Source organism: Equus przewalskii, chromosome 12 (genome assembly GCF_037783145.1).
Source record: "Equus przewalskii isolate Varuska chromosome 12, EquPr2, whole genome shotgun sequence".
Taxonomy (NCBI): Eukaryota; Metazoa; Chordata; class Mammalia; order Perissodactyla; family Equidae; genus Equus; species Equus przewalskii.
This window is the reverse complement of record NC_091842.1, coordinates 9,575,939-9,599,448: the sequence shown is the minus strand read 5'-3', so window position 1 is coordinate 9,599,448 and position 23,510 is coordinate 9,575,939. Positions and strand designations below refer to the sequence as shown.

Here is a 23,510-nt window from a genome sequence, read left to right as displayed (position 1 = left end):
AAAACACCAGCACCCCGTGCATTTCATCCTTAGGAGAGAAGTGTCCTCCGTGGGGAAGGGCGGGCTCCTGCCTCTCTCCTCCTGTCCCCTCCCCCTGCACCCCCAGCCCCTCGTCAGGGCGTCCGATGCATCCCCGGCCGGCCTCCTCATCTCGGATACTCCTCCCGTTCCCTCTGGGGAAAGAAACCCTGTTGCTTGTCTCTAGAGCTGACATGGCACAAGAGATGGCTTAGAGGGTCTTCGGCTCCCCCCACCAACCTCTGCAGGTGCCTTCTCTCCCTGCCGCCACCCCAGCCGCCTGAAGAAGACAATGTAAACAAATCAGGGTGGCGTTGGACGAACGTAACTGCAACGAGGATCTGCGAGTCCGCCCCTCCCATCGATTGTTCTCCTGGGCTTCTCTGAGAGAGAAATCCCGACCCTCCCGTCTGCCCCCCGCCCCCACCCCGTTCTGATGCCTGCTCAGGATGCAGATGGGCGCCCAGGCCCAGCTCAAGACCCTCCCAGAGAGAGCTGGGGGGCCATTCTTGTAGGACGAGAGCTACGAACGTCTCCCCAGAGTGAGCACTGAGTTCACGATTTCTGCCTCAGAAGCAACCCAGGCCAGTTTCAAGCCAAGGTAAAGTCCTTCCCTTGGTCAGGTGACTTTGGCCTTGCTCCCTCCTGCATGGTGCACCTGCTGGTGGCGAGAGCCCGGCTGGGTCACGACAGAACCGGCTCGAGCAGCAAACGACTGGCTTCTTCGCCCTTCAGGGAATGGACCCTGCTTGATTATTTAATTTTTCTTCCAAGTCCAGGTCTCGTGGAAGGTAGGAGGTTTCGGTTTGCCCGACACATACAAAAACAGAACCATGCATACATAATATTTTGCCACTTGCTGTTTTTCTCATTAGAATGTGAAAATCTTTTTATACCATCATATTCACCTGAACTATGATTTTTAACTGCAGTAGATTCATCGTGGGAATTTGATGGAATTTAACATCTCCCTGTTATAGAACATTTAGGATCCAGCTGTTATTGGTGTCTTTTGCTGCTAGTGAACAAGGCTCAAGAAACTGCAGACCCCAAAGAAAAGATGGAGAAATTTGGCTATGTGAAAATTGAGACCTTTTACTCAGGAAAAGACATACCAAAGAAAATAAAAAGACAAGCCACAAACTGGGAGAAAATGCCAGCTAAGGCTTGGAATCAAGAATAAATGACAAATTCCTGTAAGTCAATGAGAAAAAAATCCAGTAGAAAAATAGCCAAAAGACCAGAACACACATTTCATACGAGAAGAAAAAATGAGACCCATGAATATGCGAGGACACGTTCAACCTCACCACGCGATCAGGTAGGTGCGCGTGCGCGTCCTCGTGTGTTAGTTTCGGGGGCTGCTGTGATAAAGGGCCTCAACAGCTGACATTTGCAGCCTCACGGTTCTGGAGGCTGGAAGTCCGAGATCAAGATGTGGGCAGGGTTGCTGCCTTCTGAGGCTGTGAGGGGGTCTGTTCTGGGCCTCCCTCCGGCTTCTGGTGGCCTCAGATGTCCCTTGGCTTGTAGATGGCACTCTCCCTGTGTCTTCACCTTGCCTTCCCTCTGCGCATGTCTCTGTGCCAACTCCTGCTTTTCGTCGGGATACAGTCATATCAGGTTAGAGCCCACCCCAACGACCTCATTTTAACTCGATCGCCTCTGTAAAGAGCCTACCTCCACCCAAGGTCACCATCTGACGTCCTGGGGGTTAGGACTCCAACATACCTTTCTGGAGGGGACACAGTTCCACCCACACACCATGAGATACCGATTAGAACCCTTGAATTGGCCGGAAGGAACGGGTCTGACAGCAGGGGTTGGAGAGGACGGGCTCAACAGCTGACGAGAGCGAAAATTAATAGAGCCACTTAGAAAAACGATCTGACACTATCTTGTAAAGTTGAATTTGTGCGTTTCTACTTCTAGTTATGTTCCCAAGAGATCCTCTTGCACACATGTACCGAGAGACATTTACAAGGATGTCCGAGGCAGGGCTGTTCGTGACAGCAAAGGGGGGTCCATTAATAGAAAACCAGACACATTAGTGATGCTATAGTCACACAGCTGAGAATAAACCAGGGAAAGCTTTGTATGTCAGCAAAGACGAACTTTGGGGTAACCAGTAGTTATTGCCACAAAGATGCTGCGTCACCACTTACCCCAAGTCTCCGATGGGGAAAGCTACAATCTCAGTTCTCGCGGGTCTTTAGCCCGGCCGGTGCTTGGTTGATCTCTCCTGATCTCGACTGAGCTGTGCTGGCGGCCCTGCCTCGGCTGCTCTGCTCCAAGGTGTCAAGGCAAGCCTCGATATTTTAGGTCTTACAACACAACACGGCCGAGCTCGAAGTCTGGGCATGGGAATGGTCTGCCCATGATCCGGCTGTGGCGAGGGGGCTGACCTGGGAGGCGGAAAAGGTCGGAGCCCGTCATTCAATTTCCCATACTTAGTAATATAATGTCAAGTGAAAAAAGCAAGGCTCAGAGACCTTGGCTGCCCCTTTATATTCAAGTTTAAAAATAAGCAAAGCCAAACAGCATCCTATCTAACCACATGTGAATATGTGATATAATGAAAATAAACAAGAGAATGATAAACACCAGACTCAGGCTGGTTGTTTCTCGGCTTGGAGAAGGATGGGGGATAGGAAGGAAGAAGTGATGCAAGTTACTGGTGATGTTCTAGTTATCGGCTGTGTGGTGGGTTCGTGGGTGTTCATTATGTCAACCAGTCAATCAATTAAATGGAGAAGAGGAAAAGGCCAGGCTTGGGCCGGTGATGAGGGTATCCCATTGACCAAAGTTCACGATTAATCCAATTCTGTAAACTTGAGGTCCAAGAAGTTCTGCTGGGCCGTCTGCTAGGCCTGGACAATGTGGGTCTGCGCCCTCACCCTCTCCCAAGTTCCTGGAATCTCTCCTTCGGTGTATCTGTTTCTCTCCCAAAGTAGGCCCAGAGCTGTACTCAGAACTCAAAGATAGCACCCACCCAGAAGAGAGAGGAGAAGAGAGGGCAGTCCTTCCGGAGTTATAGTCTCGCAGGAGGGTTCAGTTGGGTGGCTGGTCCCCTGCCTCCAGGATGTGTGTCATATTTGGTTGAGGGAAGAAATTGAGAATCTGTGCCTTGGAGAAGGGTTGCCGGGGACGGCCACTCAGGTTGTGCACTGCTCAACTGCAGCGCAGCAGCTACCATTTCCATTTTGGCCAAGTTCTAGGTCATTGCTGTGTGTGTTAGTGGCCCCCCCGGAGCTGTGCCTGGTGGCCCTGCCTCAGTGACCGGCTCTGGAGGTGTGGGATTAAAGACTGAAACACGAGGGTCACTATGGGCCATGTCCAAGGAGCCCCAGTCTCCTGTGGCAGAGGCAGCGTTCAGAGTCACTGGACACCTGGGATTCTAGATCCAGAGGGACTGGGCTGATGGAGGCGTGGAGCCAGACGGAGGCTCAGAGGGGAACCCAGGGCTCAGGCGCAGACCAGAGGGAGGCGAGCGACAAAGGGCCAGAGCCAGGCAGAAACAAGATCGGACAAGCCCCTCGGCCTCCTCTCCTCCCGTCTTCCTGTCCTCCTGAGGCCGGAGCTCTGCGCAAACAGGACAGCCCTCACCCCTTGACAGTGGCGGGACAGAGAGGGAGAGAGTGAGGCGTAAATGATACACTCCTTGTCGGGCCGGAGGCCCCACCATGGGGGCCTGGGTGGCCCAGCTCCTTCAGCTTCACCCCAGGCCGGCCGAGTTGGGGGGTGAGGTAGGGCCGCCCGGCTCTTCCTGGGGACTCCAAGGAGAGGCGGAGCTTCCCCCGGGGTGCCCGCTTTCAGGGTGTGTAGGAAGCGTCGCATGGTTACCAGGGCTGGCCCCTCCTCCCGCCCGTTTCTCCCACCTCGGAGGCCACGGCTCTCCCTTCCAGCCGATTCTTTGCGTGGTTCCCTCCACAGCACTCAGTGACGCGCTGGCCTGGCTGCCAGCTGGCTCCTCAGCGTCAACGTTTTCTGTGGACTTCCCACGACGGGAGGTGAGCATTCAGCTCCTCACACACACGCACACGCCCCGATCCACATTTCCCAGCCCACCGTCCCCCGGTGCACCCACACCCCATTCAGTCTAGGAGGCCGGCTCTTCCTGGATCTCACCAGGAGGCAGCAACGAACAGTTTTCACACAACTGGGACGAGTTCAAAGTCAGTCGGATTCTTGAAGAGAGGCCGGTGCAGGGCCTGCGCAAGCTGGTGAGCCAGGGACGGTGAAGGAATCAACTGCAAACGCCGTCCAGTGTCGGCGATGGAGGCTCTGCCGGGCCGGGGCCGGCGTGCAGGCCCGTTCTGGGAGGGGGAACCCCGTCGGCGTTCCCCTGGAAGCCACCTTCTGGAAGGGCAGTGACATAAGGGCCCGTATAGACACTGGGCCCAGGGAGCGTGGGGCTGTGTGGTCTTGAAACTGGAGGGGACCCTGGCGCTGACAACCGTGTCCTCTGCCAATGACGAGTCACAGCTTATAAGCCCACATCGCTTCCCAGGCACAGGCTCGAGTCCTCGTACCAAACCTTCACAGCGAATGTGACCTGCTCCGTGTCGCTGGTGAAGCGTCGGAGACCCTGACAAAAACCAGGGATGTGCGTGAGGTCACCGAGCAGGCAGGCCCGGCAGGACTCGAACCCAGGTCTGTCGGATTCCAAGATTTCATTCCAGTCTTTCTGCAGCCCCAGAGCCCTGGGGAGCAGAATGGGGTGCCCCTACAGATGAGCCCACGGATCGGGGCGCTGGGGAGGGGACGCCTTCCAGGGAGGGCCCTCCGTCGTCCCCTCCAGTGAGGGTGGCCCAGCCTGTGGGGCGGGAGGGGCTCCGGCTCCGAGTTCTCCCTCTGAGGGTCATTGAGGTTTGGCTGGGGTGCTGGGTGCCCAGCTGGGGAGGAAGCCCCATCTGCAGGCTCATCTCTAGAATGGGAGATTTGTGGGGGGTTTAAAAAGCGAACCCCCCTCCTCCCAGCTTCTGATGCCCCCACCCCGGGCCAGGCTGGGGTGGAAGCTGCTGGATGCTGGGTAACCTGGCTAATTGCTAAGCCGGGGCGGCGGGGTGCGGCTTGACATAATTACAGTTTGTCCCATGGCTGCCGGCCCGGCTCCCAGGAGAGCGGGGAGGCGGCTCTGAGCAGCAGAAAGCGCACATTAGCACAGCAAATTGGGCTTGTTGGCACCGTCCAGGCCCCCGGGAGGCCCAAGTGCACAGGGTGCCTTTGCCGCCGCCCGCGGCAGGGCTACCCCCAGTCTCAGGGGAGGGCCTGTGCCAGCCTCCCGGCTGCTCGGCTCCCAGGCGTCCCTTTGGGGATGGGGTGTAAGTCTTACAGTGGCACCCTGAGCCAGCCCTCCCCACTCTGGGCCTCAGTTGCCTCATCTGTCCAGGAGGATGAGGCCTGCCAGCATCTTGGGGGAAGGAAAAGGATGTGCTTTGTGAACAAGGGGCGTGGCCTCCACCATCCACTGTGGCCCTGCTCGTCCCCTCTCTCCTCCACCAGGGTGACCTCCTGGACTCTTCCCACCGCGGGGCTCTCGTCTGCTCCAAGCCCCCACAGAAATGCCCACTGGGGCCTGGGGGGTGCACGCACCTGACCCCACCTGCCCCTCCTGTTGCCTACTTGTGGAGGGCAGGGTTCTGACACAACAGAAAGAGCAAGGGACTGGAGCCAGCTGGAGGCCCAATGCCCCTTAGCCTCTGAGCCTCAGTTTCCACAACTGTCGAGGAGGGTGGGGTGAGAGGAGGCGGCATCCAGGGGCCCGGGATAGGCAGATGCGACGCTGAGACGCAGAGGGCGAGGCCAGGTCCAGGCCGAGTGGGAGGGGCTGGCACAGGACGAAGGCTGGGGCCACCCCGAAGGTTGTTCTCAGCAGGAGAAAGGGCCCTCGCCCCCGTCCCGGCTCTGCTGCTTTCCAAACGCAGGCCGTCCTGGCTGTGGGGCGAGAGCGACCGCCGCCACGCTGCCCGCCCCAGGGGAGCTCCCGCCTTCCTGGGCTCACGTCCTTTCCTGTGGACAGAGTCCCTCAGGCCTGGATCTGAGTTCTGGCTCCTCTACCCCCAGGTCTGCAGCCTGAGGCCACTTTCTGAGGCCCCAGAGCCCAGGCTCGGTGGGAGCGGCAGCTGTAAGACGCTCCAGCAAGTTCTTTGCCACGTGCCCTGGAGAGGCAGGGTCCGTGTCGTCTCTCCTTGCTGCCGGACAGGGTTTGGTGACGGCTTGGACCAAGAGAGTAGGCCAGAAGGGTTCCCACGTGACTCCAGAGCTTGGAGCACGAGAAGCCGTGGGCTTCCGCCTTATCACCGGGACCTTTGTGCCGGGGCCCCGAGCCACCGTGTTGGAGGGCTGGCTGCTGTGGGGCCGCCATGTCGGGAGGAAGCCTGGGTCACACAGAGAGGCCGTGTGTCAGTGCCCTGGGCAGCAGACCTTGACCTGGGGTCCTCCCAGCCCAGACACCAAACACGTGGCTGGTGGACCCTTCAGAGGACTCCAGCACTAGCCGTCCAGTCTTCCCAGCTGAGGTCCCAGATGTCATGAAGCAGAGACAGGCCGCCCTTGGTACGCCCTTCCGGAATGGCTGCCCCACAGAACCTGCGAGCACACCACAATGTTTTGGGGTGATTCTTCAGCTGGCAATAGCTAATAACCCAAACAGTGGGGTTTAAATGGGGTAAGTGGGGGAAAGCTTTTCCCAAGGGGCTGAGCTTGGAGATGGGCTATGAGCCTAGCTGCAAACACCAGGAGGAAGGAAGATGGCAGCCACAGAGCTCGGCGTGGGTCCCAGTTGGGTGTGTATACAGGCCCTGGCCCAGCTGCCAAACTGACGCAGCCGCCACAATTATGCTCCCCACCAAGACAGCTCCGCTCTGGCTCAGAGCCCCCAACCCCTTAGCCACAATTCGTGTGACTGAACACTGCTATCCTCCAAAAAGCCCTCCTCACAAAGCCCAGTACTAGGACCAAGCATAAGTCTTCTGCTGTTTATGTAGGTCAACCAAAGGTAGCCCTGTCACCTCCCTGGATTGAGGAGCTAGACCTCTATTAACGCAGCCCAAGAATATCTTCACTTTTACAACCACGTCTGAGTTGAGCTGACTGTGACTACAATCCATGGCCGCTTCTGTGCTGCTAAATCCTTGCAACTTCTCAGCATAAGTTAGTGCTAGGTTCGACCTGCCTTGTGGCTGCTATAGCTGGGTAGACAAGTCACCATCACTCTCCAGGGAGCAACGAAGCACTGAGAGGTCTCCTTTCCAACCCTGGACCCCTGAATCCTCCTGGCCGTGGCTTAGTCACCAGGCCAGCCCTGTCCACCTCTGCAGCCACTCAGCTCTGAGGAGGAGGTCAGGGTCCTGATACCTGCTTCTCACCATCCTCCAGCTCCCCATTGCTTCCTCAGTCATGAGATCAGAGATTGTCCCGGCCGCCTGGGAGCAGGGCCCTAGACCAGGGGGGTACGTGCTCCCCGAGGACCACCCTCCCCACTCAGAATCTAGACCAATAGATCTGGCATTAAGCCGAGGGACACCAACACGTGCCGCTGGCACAGGAGCGCCCATGTTCGTGGTCGAGGCGTCCCCCACTCCCCCGGGACCAGGGTCCAGAGTCCGGCTCAGCCAGAGCAGCCCCGACCCTGCAGTTAATGTTCCCGGCAGAGCCCAGACTGAGGACCAATTAGCCTTTTCCTCCCTTTCACCCCAAAGGAAATTGCCTTTTGCGTCCAACTCTCTAATCGCCAGATGGAACGACTGCAACTTTGAGGACAATTAGGGAGGTCTGTCTTTTCCCAAACTCCCTGGTGTCCCCTCCTCCCAGGCCCGCCCTGTCTGGAGCCTTCCTCTAATTTGGGGCCGCTCAGGATGGACGGGGAAACCTTTAAAGCTAAGAAGAATGCCTCCCGCCCGCTTTATAGCTGCGCTGGGAGCTGGCGGATGCACTCGTCTTGCAGAAGCATGAGAGAGGCAGCCCGTTCAAGGGGCCTGTGGCTGCAGCATCCTGCTGTAAAAATAGCTGTGGGCTGGATGGCTGGAGGAAGAGAGAGGGCACGATTCATCTGCCCAGAGGGCCAAGGGTCACCCTAAACCCAGAAGAGGGAATCCCCAAGCCGGGTCTGGGAACTCCTTGCTGAGCTCTCCTCCGTTACCTCCGAGGTCCTCTGAGGTCACGTCTCGATGGTTCAGATGCCGTGTCCTGTCCCCTCAGCTCTCCTCTCCAGCCCAAGCCTGGCCCCTCACACGGTGCAGCTTCACATCTGAGCCACTTTGCGGGTGCCTGGGACAGTCACCTGCTCTTCTCCCAGCACAGTGACAGCTCCTGTCATGTTCCTCGTCCTTCAAGGCCCAGTTTGTTGGACCCCAGCCCATAAGGCCCCCTCTGAACGTTGGTGGCGCTTTTCCTCTGGATCCCCTCACCCTGACAGCCACACTTGTTTTGTGCACCACTGTGTCTGCAGTGCCCAGCACTCAGTAAGTACTCCATAAGCATCTGATGAATGAACGAACTCCGCACACCTTGTCTAACTGGGTTACTAAAGTGGTCCAAACGCAGGCATCGTCAAAGATGAGTGCTTAGTCCCCAGCACACTCAGTGTGGGGCCACAGTAGACAATCGATGAACATTTGCCAATGTGAGCTGCCTTTGCTTGGGAAGTGGTGAGCTCCCCGTCACAGGTGGTATGCACACAAAGACCACTTGATGGGGAGGCTGCAAAGGACACTCAGCATCTAGCAGGGCTGGACTCAGAAGGCTGATGGATTCCACTGGGCCTCCGAGATCCCTTTGGCCAGAAAGTCTGTAACAAGGATTCTCCACGTGGAGTGCCGTGTATGAACAAGTCCCGAGGAGCCTGAGTTGCTGAGGCCCCCCTGTGATCCTGGAGGCCAGGCAGGTGGAGGCTGAGGAGCAAAGGAGACGGGGCCCCATGGCCAAGGGAAAGGCTGGCGGTCCTTGCTCTGCAGAGCGGAGGTTGGAGAGAGGCAGCGGTTCCAGGGGGAGAGGCACACCAGCGAAGGCTCCTGGGAGGAGGTGAGAGGTGACGGAGGCAGGAGGATGGGGACGTGATGAGGGAGGGAGACGCCACTCTGGCAAAGGCCCGTGGAGGATGGAGATTGGAAAGCAGTGGAGGTCAAGGGGGCGGCTGGCGGGCTGCCGTCGGGGAGGCAGGTGACCGCCTGCTGCCCGTGAGGAGTTAGAGGCTAGGGGTGAAGTCACCTTCCCTGGCTTGCTCCCGTGTGGTCTGTCCTAAGGTCTCTTTCAAGCTGCCTTCCAGGTTTGGTCACCCCCAAGACCTCAGGTCGCCCTCTAGGAAGTGGGTGCTCATCACAAGGGGCTAAGTACTCCTCTGACTCACCCCGGCTGACTCGGAATTCCAGTTCCGAGGCTCCTTGCTCCCAGGGGCCCCCTGGCTGGGAGCACAGACCCTGGGGCTCTCTCTGACCCCAAGAACTGGTCATCGCCTGTGGTCACTTGAGTCAAAATTGTGACCCGGCCTCCCCGTGCCCCTTCCGGCTGACAAGGGAGGGCAGCTTGGAGAGGCTGTGAGTTTTGCCGAGGACGCCCTCCTTGCTGGGGGTCTGCCCTCCCAACTCGGGCTGTTGACCGCCTGGGGCTCCTGCCACGGTGCTGGGCTGCCCGACGGCAGCTTCGGAGGGGCTGGGCTGCTGGCACTGTTTCTCAGAGGGAGAAAACTGAGGGTCTGTACGCTGCTGAGCGAGGGTCCCACGGCGAGGGTAGAGCTCCGAGCCCCCCGCTGCCCCCAGGGCCATCGCATCCTCCCCACGCCCCGCACAGCCCAAGCCCCGGGGACAAATGTTTCCCAACCATCTCTCCCGGGGGTTCCATGGTCCCCGCCAGACTTCTGACTCGCTCTTCCTGCTTTCGTAATCCCGAGGAGAAGGCGGCCAGGGAAGGAAAGCGGGGGACTAATTTGCTAAGCGCTTGTAAGCTCGGTGGTGACTAACTCAAGTCTCACCATGAACCCCTCTGGCATGTCCCTCCCCGGGCGGGCTGGCCGGCTCACTGCTCGCTCAGGACTGTCCTGGCCCTCAGGAGCCCTCCGTGGTCCTGGGCGGTGATCCCTGGAGACAGGAGCCTTGGGGCATCCAGTCCCACATGGAGAGGCCTGTGGCCAGCAGGAAGGAGGTGTTATTGTCCTGGGTGGCGTGTCTCCCTGCTCAGCAAGCCCAGAGCAGGAGGCCCCAAGGCCAGGCTCACGGACCGGGCCAGAAGCCAGGCCCAGGAAGGGGCAGGCACCTGCCTCACCCACGTGGCCCGTCTCCCACAGCAGGTGGAGGAGGGGCCAGGGCTGGAACCCAGGGCCCCTGCCCCCCTGTCTAGTCCCCTTCACCCAGGCCTGCTGTGCACCTCTGGAGTACGTGGTTGGTCCCTGTGGGGGACAACACGGCAGGGGCTGGCCCAGCTCAGGGCAGAGGGCTCTATCACAGGTTCAGGAGGTCAGAGTCAGCTAGTCAGGGACGGCTACTATGGAAGGGGGGCATTTGGATGGGCAGAACCTTCTAGAAGCTTTGTTCTGGAGCCACTAGCAAGAGGGGCTTTCACCCTGGCACCACCACATATCAGACTTGGGTGAGTGACTTAACCAGTGTGTGCCTCAGTTTCCCTCCCCAGAAAACGGGGTAAGGATTGAAAGTGAGGACACGTTTTAGTACACGGCCTGACTTCCTGTGTCTTATAAACGTTTGCTGCTCTTCTCATCATCGCATTCCCGCCCCCAGGCAGGGATCAGCCGTACCGGGGCCCGGAGGCCTGGGGCCAGCTCCGGGGACAGTTAAGCTGTCCTGCGTCTGGGGACGGGTGGACTCGCCGCCTGAGCCCAGCACTGCCGGCCCTGGCAGCCCATCAGACGTGGTGGGCCCCGGGCGGGGGCGACTCGGCTGGACGGACGGGGCAGCTGAGCTGTGTCGGCCACACTCGGGGCCTGCCAGGGGCAGGTGTGGGCTCGGCCTGGCACGTGGCCTGGAGAATTCTTGGGCTGGGCCAGGCCTGGTGGGGACAGGCCATGTCCGGATATGTGTGTGTGGCCAGAGTGGAATGGGGATCTGGTCCCTCATCAGGGTCACCTCCATTGTTCTTTTGTCTCTTTGCTTTTTCAACTCCCTGGCATTGCCAACGTCCCCAGGGGGCCCGGGCTGGTGGGTAAGGATGGCACTGATGACCACAGAGCAGTAGTCCTATGGTTGAGGGGCCCCTGAGGACCAGGTTGGTGTTGAACCCCTCTCCACGAGCTGACCAGAGGGGTCATGTGCCCCCCACTTTTCATAGGAGAGGACTGAGCCTTCTGGAGGATGGCGCCCCGCCCCGTCACATGTCGCAGCTTGAGTTTCCCAGCTGGCATGGGTGGCCCTGCCGTGGGAGCTCTCCTGACCTGCACGGCTCATAGCCAAGTCTTCCCAGATGGTTTCAGGCCTCAACTTACCCTGAGGCCTCGGCTGGGAGCCCCGTCCTGGGCCTCTGTCCCTGGCTACCGGGATCCGGTTGGCCTGGGCCTGGTGGAGATCCTGGTGGCTTGGAGCGTCTCTCTGGATCCCACAGCCCCACCCACTCAGAACGGCCCCAGACAGGTGCCTGGCAGGGAAGCCCCCATCCTGTCCTTTGTCACCTTCCAAACTCTTGTCCGGACTGGAGCACTATTTAAAGGGCTGTCCCCGAGCTCCGCCAGCCCTGCTGCGTCGCGAGGGAGCCCTCCAGACCATGGTAGGCTGGGGCCACCCTGCCTCCTGCCCCTGACCTCACTCCTCAACTCTGACCTCACCCCGTGGACTTACTTGGTTTGTGATTCCGACCTTCACCTCATTGCCTGAACTCACTCTGACCTTGACCTCGCTCCTCTCACTGGCATCCTTGACCTTGACCTGATATCCTGACCTTTTCTACCCTCTTGGTGTCATCCCCTGGTTCCTGTGGGGATTGGGGTTGGTGTTCATGACAGCATGGTTCCCACTGAGCCCGGCCTGGGGCCCGCCCTGCTTCCTCCCCTCGCCCCTGGGCTCCAGACGTGTGGGTCTTCCTGCAGGCTCTTAACAGCCTGCTCTGTCCTGCCTCTGTCTCACACGCCCTCGCCCTCATCAGTGCCACTTGGCCTGAGAACTCTGACTCAGTGTCAAGCCTCAGCTCAGAAGCCACCTCCTCCAGGAAGTCTGCCCGGAGTGCCCCAGTGGCAGAGGGGTTTCTTTGTGTTCTCAGCCCTTGCCCCTCCCTCTATCTTCCTCTACTGACCGTGTGACTCCCAGCTGGACCGTGAGCTCCTTGGGGACAAAGATGGGGCCTGATTCAGCCCTGGGTCCCCGAGACTGGGCATAGGGCCTGGCTGGAGGTGGCAGGTCCCTAATAAATGTCCTGATGCTTTGAGGTAGGCATTGTCTTGGTTTATAAATGGGTAAACTGAGGCTCAGACCAGGCAACTGAGTTTCTTAACGTCACAGAGGCTGTGAGCAGGAAAGCAAGGATTAGCTCTCGGGTCGGGGTGACCCCCTCTGCCCTGAGGTGCTCCTTTTGGGGGAGTTTTATTTCTTAGGGACACTTTATAAAAGGGAATTTTCAAGCCAGCTGGGCTGGAAAGGGTCCCGTCTGGGAGATCCGACGCCCGGCCGGGGCCTTGAGCCCCAGATTCCCTCTGCGCAGTCAGAGAAAACACTTTCCTCCCTTGCAGGTTTCTGGAACAGGGCCTGGCACACAGTAGGGTGACGGTTCACGAGATGGACATGAAAGGCTGGGTCGAGGCAGGGGTGGGGACACGGAGGCTGAGGGCAGGTCTGCGGAGAGAAAGGGCAGAAGGGAAGCGATTGTTTTTATTAATCAGAGGGAAATGTATATGTAATTATGCGAGATGAACTCCGCGGGGAGGTTCCTTTCTTTATGATGTCTGAAGGGATTTATAAATATTACAGAGGTTTTACAGCATCATAACGTCCCGGCTGCCCTGCCAGCCCCTTTCAAAGGATTAGTGGAGACAAAGGACCCAGTAAAAGCTAATTATAAGTCAGCCGGGCGCTGTCGCTCTTGAAATGAGCCCGGGAGCCGGAGGGAAGTGGGGGCGAGTGTGGGGGTGGGGGAAGCTGGGGTTGGGGGACAAGGATGAACTGTGGGGAGGGGAGACCACACAGGCACTGGGGGGACAGGGGAGGCCCGTGCTCTGGGGTGCGGTAGACAGGGGCTTGGCAGAGAGGCTGGTGCAGGCTGAGATGGAGGCAGGAGCTGGGGGTGGGGGTCCGGGAGTGGGGACCCTGTCTTTTCCACCCCTCTGAGCCAATTCTGGGGCTCCTTGCACAGCGGCCCTAGTGATGGCTGCTGAGTGGAAGGTCCCTCGGGGGTCTTGGGGACCGAGAGCTTTCAGTAAATGCCCAACAGTGGACTCCTCGGCACGGTGACATCCTGAAAGAAACATTTGGTGGGAGGCTGGCCAGAGAGCCTGGAATCAGTCCACGCGGGTGGTCACCTGTTTTACCTGCTGAGCTCTGGACGGCTGTTTCCAAACCCAGCCCCACTCTGAGCCAGGCCCCGGGGTAGGGGCAGCAGGCAGGAGAGCCCAGAGATGGGACAGACACAGGGAGACATAGAGGGCAGTATGGCACGGCTGCCCCAGACTGGTTGGAAGGGGCGTGGGGTGGGGAGGAGCTCTAAGCTGGCCTGGGAGTCAGGGAAGGCTTCTCAGAGGAGGTGGCAGAGGAGCTGAGCCTGCAGGATGTGGATTCTTCCAGATGGAAGGCAGGGAAGGCATTCCAGGGAGGCAGACCTTGGGAGAGAAGGAGGCTCCAAGTGGGTTTGGGGCAGAGGTGGGCACCTAGGTGGGTGGGGGTGGGCACTCTGGGAGAAGGACAAAGGACAGAGCTCACGGGCCTGAGGGCCCAGGTGCTATGCTGAGAACACTGGGAGGGTGGCAGGAGAGGAGGGGGCCCCATGGAGGGTCCGATGGTAGAAAAGATGCCCCTCTCTGCTCCACAGCCTGGGCGCAGACCACCCGCCTTCCGGAGCCCCGGGGCCCAGGTCAGGAAGCAGCTGTCCGGCCCCTTGGGGGGGCTGGGAAACCCTCCCGCTTATCTGCGAGGCTTCCTGAGGAGCCTTGTCTGTCTGTCTCGGGCCCTGAGGGAGGGCAGCGTCACTCAGGATGGTGACACTGGGGGAGGTGAGGCCTGGGGGGTGGATGGCTGCCCTCCCATGGAGGGGGCTTCTGCAAGGCCTCCCCTGGCACCTCACAGGCACCCAGAAGAGCCCGGAAGAGAGCAGAAGGCGCAGCCAGCTCCAATGTCTTCTCCATGTTCGACCAATCCCAGATCCAGGAGTTTAAAGAGGTCAGTGCCCCCGGGGCCCTCGGGGGGATTAATGTCTTGCATGGAAAACACCCAGGAGCCCACGAGGCGTGGGGTCAGCCCTCAGTCCCTGGGGGCGATGCTGTCACTGTTCTGAGGGGCGCCACGCTGCACCTCTGGACCTGCTGGAGTAGGGTGGCTGCTGCCCTCTGGCAGCCCTGACCCTTTCTACAGAGCCTTTGCTTGCTGTGTGACCTCGAGCAAGTCCTTCCTTTCTCTGCGCCTCAGTTTCCCGCTCTGTAAAACGGGGCTGCTGGGAGCCGGACATGAGGGATGGGCATGAAGCCCGAGCTGCATTCCAGTGCCCAGTAGGAGCTCAGGGCAGGTCGGCCAGGGCTCTCACGCTGCTATCACACCAGGCGGGGTACCCGGGTGGCCCCAGGGGGCTGCACTGTTAACCCAGGTGGCAGGTCACAGGAGAACGGCCCCTTGGGTGGGCGCGGTTTCTGGGGCCTGGGGCCAGGCTTGGGTGGGCGGCCGCTCAGTGCCCGTGTCTCGGCCAGGCCTTCACCATCATGGACCAGAACCGGGATGGCTTCATCGACAAAGAGGACCTGAGGGACACCTTTGCTGCCCTGGGTGGGTGACCAGCAGCTGGGGAGGCTTGGGGCTTGGGGTGGAGCTGAGCCCAGGCCTTCCAGCAAGAGTGGGAGGCTGGGGGCAGGCCAGGGCAGTAGACATGGGGGGTGGTGAGGGGCTCATGAGCCATGGGGGCGCAGGAAAGGGACGGCCGCTGCCTGGGAGGGCTGCTGGGTGTCAGAGGATGACTCAGGGAAAGGGGAGGGCGTTGCAGGGGCAGGAATGGCCTGTGCAAAGGCCTGCGGCGTGGGAGGGCTGGGTGGGATGAGGGGTCAAGAGAGCAGGGGGAGACGCTGGGGGCGGGGGAGGGAGGAGCCTGGAGGTGTCCACAGAGCTCCAGGGTAGTGGCTTCAGCTGCCTGGCGGGCTCTGGCATGAAGGCCAGGGAGGGGCCTTATGGCGTGGATGGGGTGGCGGTGGGAGTGAGGCGGGGGTAAGGGGGCACAATCAAGTCACGTCTGGACTGACCTGTGGGCCCCTGGAAGTCTGCTGTCCGCTGGGACCATGACGAATCCCACAGTCCCCACCTCCAGGCAGCCAGCTGACCCCCTCCTGGGGCACAGGAGCCCCTGCGGCCCGGGCCTTCCAGCCTCTGTGCACCTCAGCTGCTGCTTCTTTGGGCCTCAGTTTCCCCATCTGTAAAATAGCGATAACAACCACCTTGCTCTCCTTTGTGGGGAGACTGAGCAGCCACCTTCCAAAGTCCCCAGCAGGTGGGCAGGGCCCCGGCCCAGTGGGAGTGGGAGTAGGGGTGGCCGTGGAGCTGGGAGACTCTCCTGGATGCTCTGTGGTCCGAGCTCCCCTCTCTCGGGCTGCCTGCAGGCAGGACCCTGCTGACCCTTGTTGTGCTCCTGGATGTCCCCGCCTCTCTCCTCCCCCAGGCCGCATCAATGTGAAGAACGAGGAGCTGGATGCCATGGTGAAGGAAGCCCCCGGGCCCATCAACTTCACTGTCTTCCTGACCATGTTTGGGGAGAAACTGAAGGGTGAGTGAGGCCCCAGGAGGCCCTGGGGAGGGGCTGGGCAAGCGGGAGGGGCCAGTGGGGCCCCGTGTGCAGACGAGTCCCCCAGAGATGCCCATCACAGCTGGGAGCGTGGTGTCTCCCCCAGACACCAGCCCCCAGGTGCACACACCTCCCTGGGCCCTGCCTCAGTTTCCCTCTACCCCAGAGAGGGGAGTAACTATAGGAACTTCCACCTTCTGGGGCTGTGAGGGGCCCAGCGGGAAGATTTGTGTGGAAGCCCTTTGCCCACCATCAGGACGATGCCCCAGCCCCACCTCCCTGGCCCCGGGTTCGTCTTCCATGATCTGCCTCACCACCCACTGCCGATGGGAGGAGGGGTACCTGGAAGGAGGTTCTAGAAGTTACCATGGCTGACTCCAGTGCAGGACGGGTTATACACACAGCCTCCAGGGAAAGGACTGGGGGGCCTCATTCACAAGCGAGGAGCCTCGGGCTCAGAGGGGTTGCCACACCTGCCCCAGGTGCTCCAGCAACAGAGTGACAGGGATGGCCCCCAAACCCCGATTCCTGGCTCTAACCACTGTACCTCCTGAGACACAGCATCAGGCTGGGGATGCAGGATGGGGGCGGGGTCAGGACAGCTCTGTCCCTTTCTCTCCGGGCCCTGGGGAGCTCTCCCCTCCCCCTGGGCTCGAGGGTTCCACGGTCAGAGTGAGGGGCCAGCCTGGGCTGCGGCTGCCCTGGGAGGTGGGCCTTGTCGCCACTCTGCCCTCAGGCTGCCCCTGCCTGATGCCCTCCCTCGGCCTCAGCTAGATGTGGGTTCCAGACCTGGCATCCCACCGACCCCCGGGTGACCTTGGGCAAGGCTTGTTTTCCCTTTGCACCCCAGTTTTTCTGTCTGTAAGATGGGGGTTGTGTTCATTTCCCAAGGCCGCTGTGACAAATGACTACAGATTTGATGGCTCAAAAAACCCGCAATGTATTTTCCCACTTCTGGAGTCCAGAAGTCCCAAATCTGCCAGAGGCTCCAGGGCATAATCTGTTCTTCGCCTCTTCCAGCTACTGGCCGCTGCATCACTCCCATCATCGTGGTCCACACCCCCTTTCTGTCTGTCTCCCTCTGCCACACTCTAATAAGGATGCTTGTCATTGGATTTAGGGGCCACCTGCATAGTCAGGGGGATCCCCCCATCTCCAGATCCTTTCCTTACATGTGCAAAGGCCCTGTCTCCAAGTAAGGGGGATGCACAGGTTCCGGGGATGAGGACGTGGACGTATCTTTTGGGGGCCACCATTTGACCTATGTCAAGTGGTGTCCTGCCTAATATCAGATTTTATTTGGTGAAAAATCACAAGCTTCTCAGGGTCGTGACCTGCTGGACAGTGCAACAGCCTCACACACCCCGTCCTGGCCGATCCTAGAGGCAGAGGGAGGCCAGCAACGGACCTATGATCAAGCAGCCCACCGTCCGTGTCAGAGATGAGGAAACTGAGGGCCCGAGAGGGGCGGGCTGGGAGCCGGGTGCTCTCCGCCTGACCAGGAGTGCCACTGGGCCCCCCGCCCGGGCAGCTGTTAGGGGTTATTCCCAGGACCATGGCTACCTCCTCGAAGAGCTCAGAAGCCCAGGGGTACACTCCCGGGGACAGACATGCGTGCTCCAGCCGGTGACTTTAAAGGGGGGCCGGAGTCTGTGGCTGAGCGAGGAGATGTGACCCTGGGCCAGGCGGGGCCTGCAGGCCTGCAGCTTTTTCTCATTTTTGCAGGGACTGAGGCTCCAGCTGAGCCTGTCACGCGAACTCGGCTGAGCCTGCATGCTCTGCCGGCGGTGGGGACAGGAGCCGGGGGCTGGGGCAGGCGCCGCCTCATCCCTCTAATTGGGACGAGGACACTTTGTCATGAGATTCCCAACAGGGAGCTGGGAGCAGCCGCTCTGTAGCCTGTCTGATGGGCTTCGAAGGCTGCAGAGCAGAGGCCCTCTCTGGGAGGGGGGACGGGGACCAGGACCACCAGGCCTGGGCGTGGGACAGCTGGTCCACGTGGAGCTGGTCCTCAGGAAGGCAGGCTGGAGCCAGCCTGCCCCAGCAGTGAGGCCCCTTCAAAGACCCCGGGAGGCCAAAACCCCTACCAGCACCCCCCACCAATAATCCCTTGGCCAGCCCCCCACCCCCCTTCCCCCCGCCACCGGGCCTGGAGCTCTGCCCCTGCTGGCCCCTTGGCTGAGCCTGTAGGCCGGGCATACTGGCTCCCCAATGCTCTGCCCAGATCATGCCCACAGCTCTGCCCTCCGGCTCCCAGGTCAGTGCCAGGCTCCATCACTCTGGGCCAGCCTCGGAGATGCAGAGTGATTCAGACACCATCCTGTCCTGGATGAGCTCCCAGTCTGATGGGGGAGACACAGCTGGCCCCAATCCTGCCTGGTTGGGGAGGCTCAGCTGGCCCTGACCCAGTCTGATGGGCAGGCACATATAGCGGAAGAACAAGCAGGGGGCTTCAAATCCTTCCTCTCCTTATTAGTGGGGACCTCAGGCGAGTCACACAGCCCCTCTGAGCCTCAGTTTCCTCTTTGATAAACTGGGGACATCAATACCCACCACATGGGCGCTTCTGGGGGTTCCGTGGGAGAAAACGGCGAAGTTGCAGGCTGGAGCTTGGCTCAGAGTCCTCAGCTGTGTTTGCGGCCATGACCGACCACTGTTCGTCAGGACCTTTACCGTCCACGATCCGTTGTCTTTTCTTACCTGGGGGGTGGACAGCCAACACTGCTGTTGTCTCCACTTCACCAGTGACGCAGCTGGACCTTGAAGAAGGAAGGGGGCATCCCCTGGTCCACAGTGAGCAGGGGGGCCGTGTGACAGAGGGGAAAGAGCACCAGGTCACTTGCTGTCATTCACACAGTCTGTGAGGCCTTGGGTGAGACCCTTCCTCTCTCTGGGCCTCAGTTTCCCCATCTCTACAACCAGGGCGCTGGGTATTCAGTCCCCTTGTGGAAGTAGAACCATTTCTTCTAACGACATCTTTCCTGAAGCTCACGCTGTGAAGGTGATGAAACCAGAATTGCTCTGGCTGCGGGGCCCCTACCCGGGGCCCCGACCCCGCAGCCTGCTGGCCCACCCGCCCCACCTCTGGCCCAGACAACCTTGCAGACCCCTCCAATGCCCTGCCCGAGCCCCAGTCTTTGGCCCCTAACTGTGACACTCTTTCTCCTCCACCCACAGCCTCTCGTGCACATCTTGGGTAATGAGAGAGCCCCAGAGTGGCCACCCTCCCGCCCCACTAATCACACAGCAGCATCGGCTGTGAGAACTTGGACAAGTCACTTAACCTCTCTGAGCCTCAGTTTCTGTAAAATTAGACCTGTCATCAGGAGGCTTAAGCACGTAGTGAGTGCTCAGTCAGGGTCGCCATGGACAGCTGTGCAGGTTGTTCATAACTATACGCAGCGCCCTTGGCTATTACTGCTATTCCTTGTTTCTCTGAAACCTTCAAGTGGACTTGGCCCTCACTGTGGAGTGGAAGTTGGGGAGGAAGCTCCCGGACCCATTGCCCTCTGCAGGGGCCATGGGACCCGCCCCTGTCTGTCCTTTTCATCCTGGCGCTCTCCCTGCCTTGTGTGTGCTGCTTCCAGGCACGGACCCAGAGGAGACCATTCTCCACGCCTTCAAGGTGTTCGACACTGAGGGGAAAGGTTTTGTCAAGGCTGATTTGTAAGTTCCCCCTGCCCTCTGTTTTGGTTTTTCTTTCCCCAAAGTCTCAGGTGATAATGAGCCCGGGTGGGGTCAGGGTGGGTGGCAGCCCAGCCTCCTCTCCCGCCCAGAACTCAGTGGGCTCGGGCAGCATCGGGCCAGGAGCCAGGAGGCTGCTGCCCCGCCCAGCTCAGCCATCACTTGACGTCCCTTCCCCTCTCTGGGCCTCAGTATCTCCATCTCTGTGTGGAAGCGGACAGGGAGAGTGGGGTCACCAGGGCCGGGCTTCCCAGGGGCGAGAGTGGGGGTGGGGGCAGAGGTGGGCCTTGAAGGACGACTAAGGGTTGCCTGGGCTGGGGCAGAGAACATTCTAGATGCGGGAACTTAGTGAGTGAAGGGCCAGGGCTTGGCATGTGTGGGGTTGGGGAGCAGGGTTGGGCTGTGGCTGGAGGGCGTGGACGGACATGGGTGGGGGACACTGAGCACAGAGGGCAGACAGGGCCTGTGTGGAGTGGCTCTAGACTCAGGGTCTGCCCTGGGGACATGGAGAACCCAAGAAAGAGTTAGGCAGGGGCAACATGGAGGCCAGCCTGGAGGAGGAGAGAAGTTTGCAGCCTCCACAAGGGCCGTGTCCATAGCGATGGAGGGGAGTGGTCAGATAAGTGGAGCCCCAGGGGCCAGCACCCATGGGATCCAGGGTTCTGGGGAGAAAGTTGGGCCAGATGTTAGCTGGAGTCTGAGTGGATGCCCGGATGGAGGCACCAGCTCAGCCAGGGATGCACAGAGAGTGAGGTGGCTGCAGCCAGCTGTCCGGCAGGCCACTGGGCTGGCGTTATTGGGGTGGGGCCCCTGATGCCCGCCATGCCTGAGAATCTCACGCCAGTGGGAGCTCAAGGCAGAGAGCCACAGGTGGCAGGCAGGGGCAGGCAGGGCAGTGGCAGCCTCCCCAGGTGCCCGGACTCTGGGCTGACCTCTGAGCTGTCTCCAGGCAGTCCACTCAGAGCCTCTAAGGTCTCGCTGGGCCTGTCGGTGGCCCCGGGCAGGCAGGATTTCCTCGCCATCACAGGCTTCCTGACCAGTCGTTCTGATGCCTCAGGCCTCGGCTTCGGGGCTGGCCTTGCTGACTCTTAGAACCATCACGCACTGGAGGTGGGTTATGAGGGGCAGGCGCGGTGGGGGGACACACGGAGTGTCTGTCTTGTCTCTCGGACGTTCGTTCTCACCATCTCCTGACCCCAAAGTTGTGAGTCACACTCTCCCCAGGGGTAGGGAGGGAGTCTCAGGGTTTCTCCCGGCTGCAGCCCTCTACTTCACCCCTCCCTCGGGGGCCATGGCTCCCACTCCCATCTTGGGGACCCGGGGTGGGAGGCAAGGGGGGCACCCCCTGGAGTGGCCTGGACCAGCCCCTCTCCTGCCACCCACCTTCTCTCCCACTAGCACAAGGCCAGGGCTGGGAGGAACCCTGTGGGGACCCAATTTGGGAAGCGAAGGCACTGCCCCCGGGATACGGGACCTGAGAGACGTGGCTGCCGGCCAGGCAGGCCACAGAGGAGGCTCTGGTTGAAACAGAGTCTTGTGAAAAGTCTCCAGCTTGGAGAGTTGGAAACTGTGACTGTGCTGCAGTAACATAAATAATGGAAAATGAGCATCCATCCTTAGCGGGCCCGCCACCGCCGGCGCCACGGGACACTCTGGGTACACAGGGCCCGGCTCAGCCCTCGGATCCCATCGCCGCCCACTGCAATCCCTTGGGAACCCTGCAGGGCCAGCCGAGCTCCTGGGGGCATCAGTCCCTCCCACGCAGCCTCGAATGCAGCATCCTCCCCGCCTCCGGCAGCTCCTCCAGGACCAGGCAGCTCTGGCCCCTGGGGGCAGCTGCTCTTCTGGACCGCCCAGAGGACAGGCCGCCCCCCGCCACTGCAGATCATTACGCTTCCCCAGCCTCAGTTTCCCTCTCTGTAAAAGAGGATACTAGTACTCACTTCCCAGGGCTGTGGGGAGCAAGTGAGAGCAGGCCCAGGAGGACACCGACCTGAGTGCACCTTCCCACCCCTCGGCTGAGTGAGCATCTTGCTGACCGTAAAACACGCACAGACGTCAGAGAAAATCACAGGCTAAGAAAGCGGTGCTTCCAGAACTGAAGCAAAGACCTCCCCTCGGGGACCGGGAGGCTGATCATTAGTGTATGATGGGAAATCAGAGTGGCCCCAAGGTCGTGTTGGAGTCCTGAGGTCATTTCATTTGGTCTGCACCTGATGCTGGGAGAAGAGTCCATGCCACAAAGGAGGAAACTGAGGCTGAGAGCAGAAGTGTCCGCCTGAGGCCACACGGCCATCTGGGGGCCGGAGGGCCAGGCTCAGGTTGCTGTCCTCCTGGGCCAGGTCCCCCACCCCTGCCTGCCCTCCTCACCCCTGGCAGCCACGTGTCCACGTAGGTGCTCTTTCCCTGAGCATGACCGTTTCTCTCCTTTGAGCAGCATCAAAGAGAAGCTCATGACGCAGGCAGACCGGTTCAGCGAGGAGGAGGTGAGGGCTGGCTTCTGGGGGCGCAGCCCAGCGCTGTGGAGGGTCTTCCTGGGAGGCGCAGCCCTGCCCTTCTCGTCCCCCCAACCCCCGTCACTCTTCTTTAGATGCTGAGGTGACGTCCCCCTCGACAACTTGGATGAGAACACGGATGGGTGGGGGTGGCTGTGGGACCCCGGCCTGCCGGCCTGGCCTCTGCGCCCTCCAACCTAATGCCTTCATCTGCACAGAGGGGAAAAATGTCCTTCCTGACACCCTTGGGGGAGCCCCTGTCCTGCTGCCCACTCCGACCTGGTCCAGGCTGACTCCCTGCTCCTTCCCCAGGTCAGGCAGATGTTTGCGGCTTTCCCACCAGATGTGAGCGGCAACCTGGACTACAGGAACCTGTGCTACGTCATCACGCACGGCGAAGAGAAGGACTAGGAGGCGACCGGGGACCCCTGCCACATTCAGAGGCAGCAGACATGGGGGTGGGGCCCCCGCTCCCCGCGCCCCGGGGGTCGGGGCGAAGCAAGAATAAATAATGCTAACGAGGTCTGGGTTTTCGTGATGAATGCTCCGGTTGGGGAGAAAGCGAAACATTCCTATGTCGTTGGTTTTTCCAAAACTTTTTACTTCCCTGGCTTTGCTCAAAGGTTCCTGATGAGCTGGTGTTTAGAACCAATTGACAGTTTTAATGATCCCCAGCTGGGCCCCAGGACACTGCCTTCATTTATGAAGCTTTTATTGAGCATCTAATGCGGGCCAGACCTGGTGCCAGGCCCGGGGACGCGGGGATGAGCCAGCCCTGGCCCTGGGAGGGAAGATGGAGACGGGAGGAGGGCAAGAGTCAGGGAGGAGGGAGGTGCAGTGGGGGGAGGAGGGAGCGGCCCAGGAGAGACCTGGCAGAGGCAAAGCAGGTGGCGAGGAGGGGGGGGCTTCCAGGGATGTTTGAGGAGTGGGCAAAGGTTTCTCAAAGAGGACACATGGAGCTCCAGCCGTAAAATAAAAAGGGAGTGAATTGAACTTCATCAAAATTAAGACCTGCCGCTTAGCAAGACACCAGTAAGAACGTGACAAGAAAACGGGTAGGGCTGGAGAAGATATTGGCAACGATAGGTCTTGACGGAGATTTTACATCCAGATATGGTTTTTAAAACCCTACACCTCAATAAAGGAAAGACAACCAAAAGAAAGATCAGGTAAACACAAAGAGGATATTCACATGGCCAATAAAGACCTGAAAAGATGCCCAACCTCATTCCTCACAAGGAAAATGCAAATGGAAACTTCCAGAAGGTGCACACCCGGCAGAATGGCTAAGACGAAAAAGGCTGACAATACCAAGTGTTGGTGAGGATGTGGAACAAACAGCACTCTTAGATTTTGGTGGCAGGAGTGTAAACGTGGTCATCCACTTTGGAAAAATCTTTGACAGTGCCT

The 23,510-nt window shown here is 59.9% G+C and overlaps 1 protein-coding gene across 2 annotated transcripts; it reads left to right on the top strand.

The window, feature by feature from the left end:
* Window positions 1-709: 709 nt before the first annotated feature.
* Window positions 710-22,623, top strand: MYL10 (myosin light chain 10). 2 transcript variants are annotated; one of them, XM_070568918.1, is made up of 7 exons: window positions 710-1,339; window positions 14,229-14,321; window positions 14,843-14,918; window positions 15,799-15,903; window positions 19,509-19,587; window positions 22,043-22,203; window positions 22,413-22,623. In XM_070568918.1, the coding sequence occupies exons 1-6, from the start codon at window positions 1,202-1,204 to the stop codon at window positions 22,200-22,202; spliced, it is 651 nt and encodes a 216-aa protein (XP_070425019.1). In that variant the 5' UTR covers window positions 710-1,201; the 3' UTR covers window position 22,203; window positions 22,413-22,623. The 2 variants fall into 2 exon arrangements, with proteins under 2 accessions (XP_070425019.1, XP_070425018.1); XM_070568917.1 differs by having other exon boundaries at window positions 1,190-1,339; window positions 22,043-22,091; window positions 22,413-22,617.
* The last annotated feature ends 887 nt before the right edge of the window (window positions 22,624-23,510 follow it).

What these genes read in the sequence shown, in the direction of transcription:
- MYL10 (XM_070568918.1), top strand. Translation starts at nt 1,202, where the DNA reads ATGACAAATTCCTGTAAGTCAATGAGAAAAAAATCCAGTAGAAAAATA. An exon ending in CAACCTCACCACGCGATCAG is followed by an intron (nt 1,340 to 14,228) that starts GTAGGTGCGCGT and finishes GGCACCTCACAG; the next exon opens with GCACCCAGAAGAGCCCGGAA. An exon ending in GGTTTTGTCAAGGCTGATTT is followed by an intron (nt 19,588 to 22,042) that starts GTAAGTTCCCCC and finishes TCCTTTGAGCAG; the next exon opens with CATCAAAGAGAAGCTCATGA.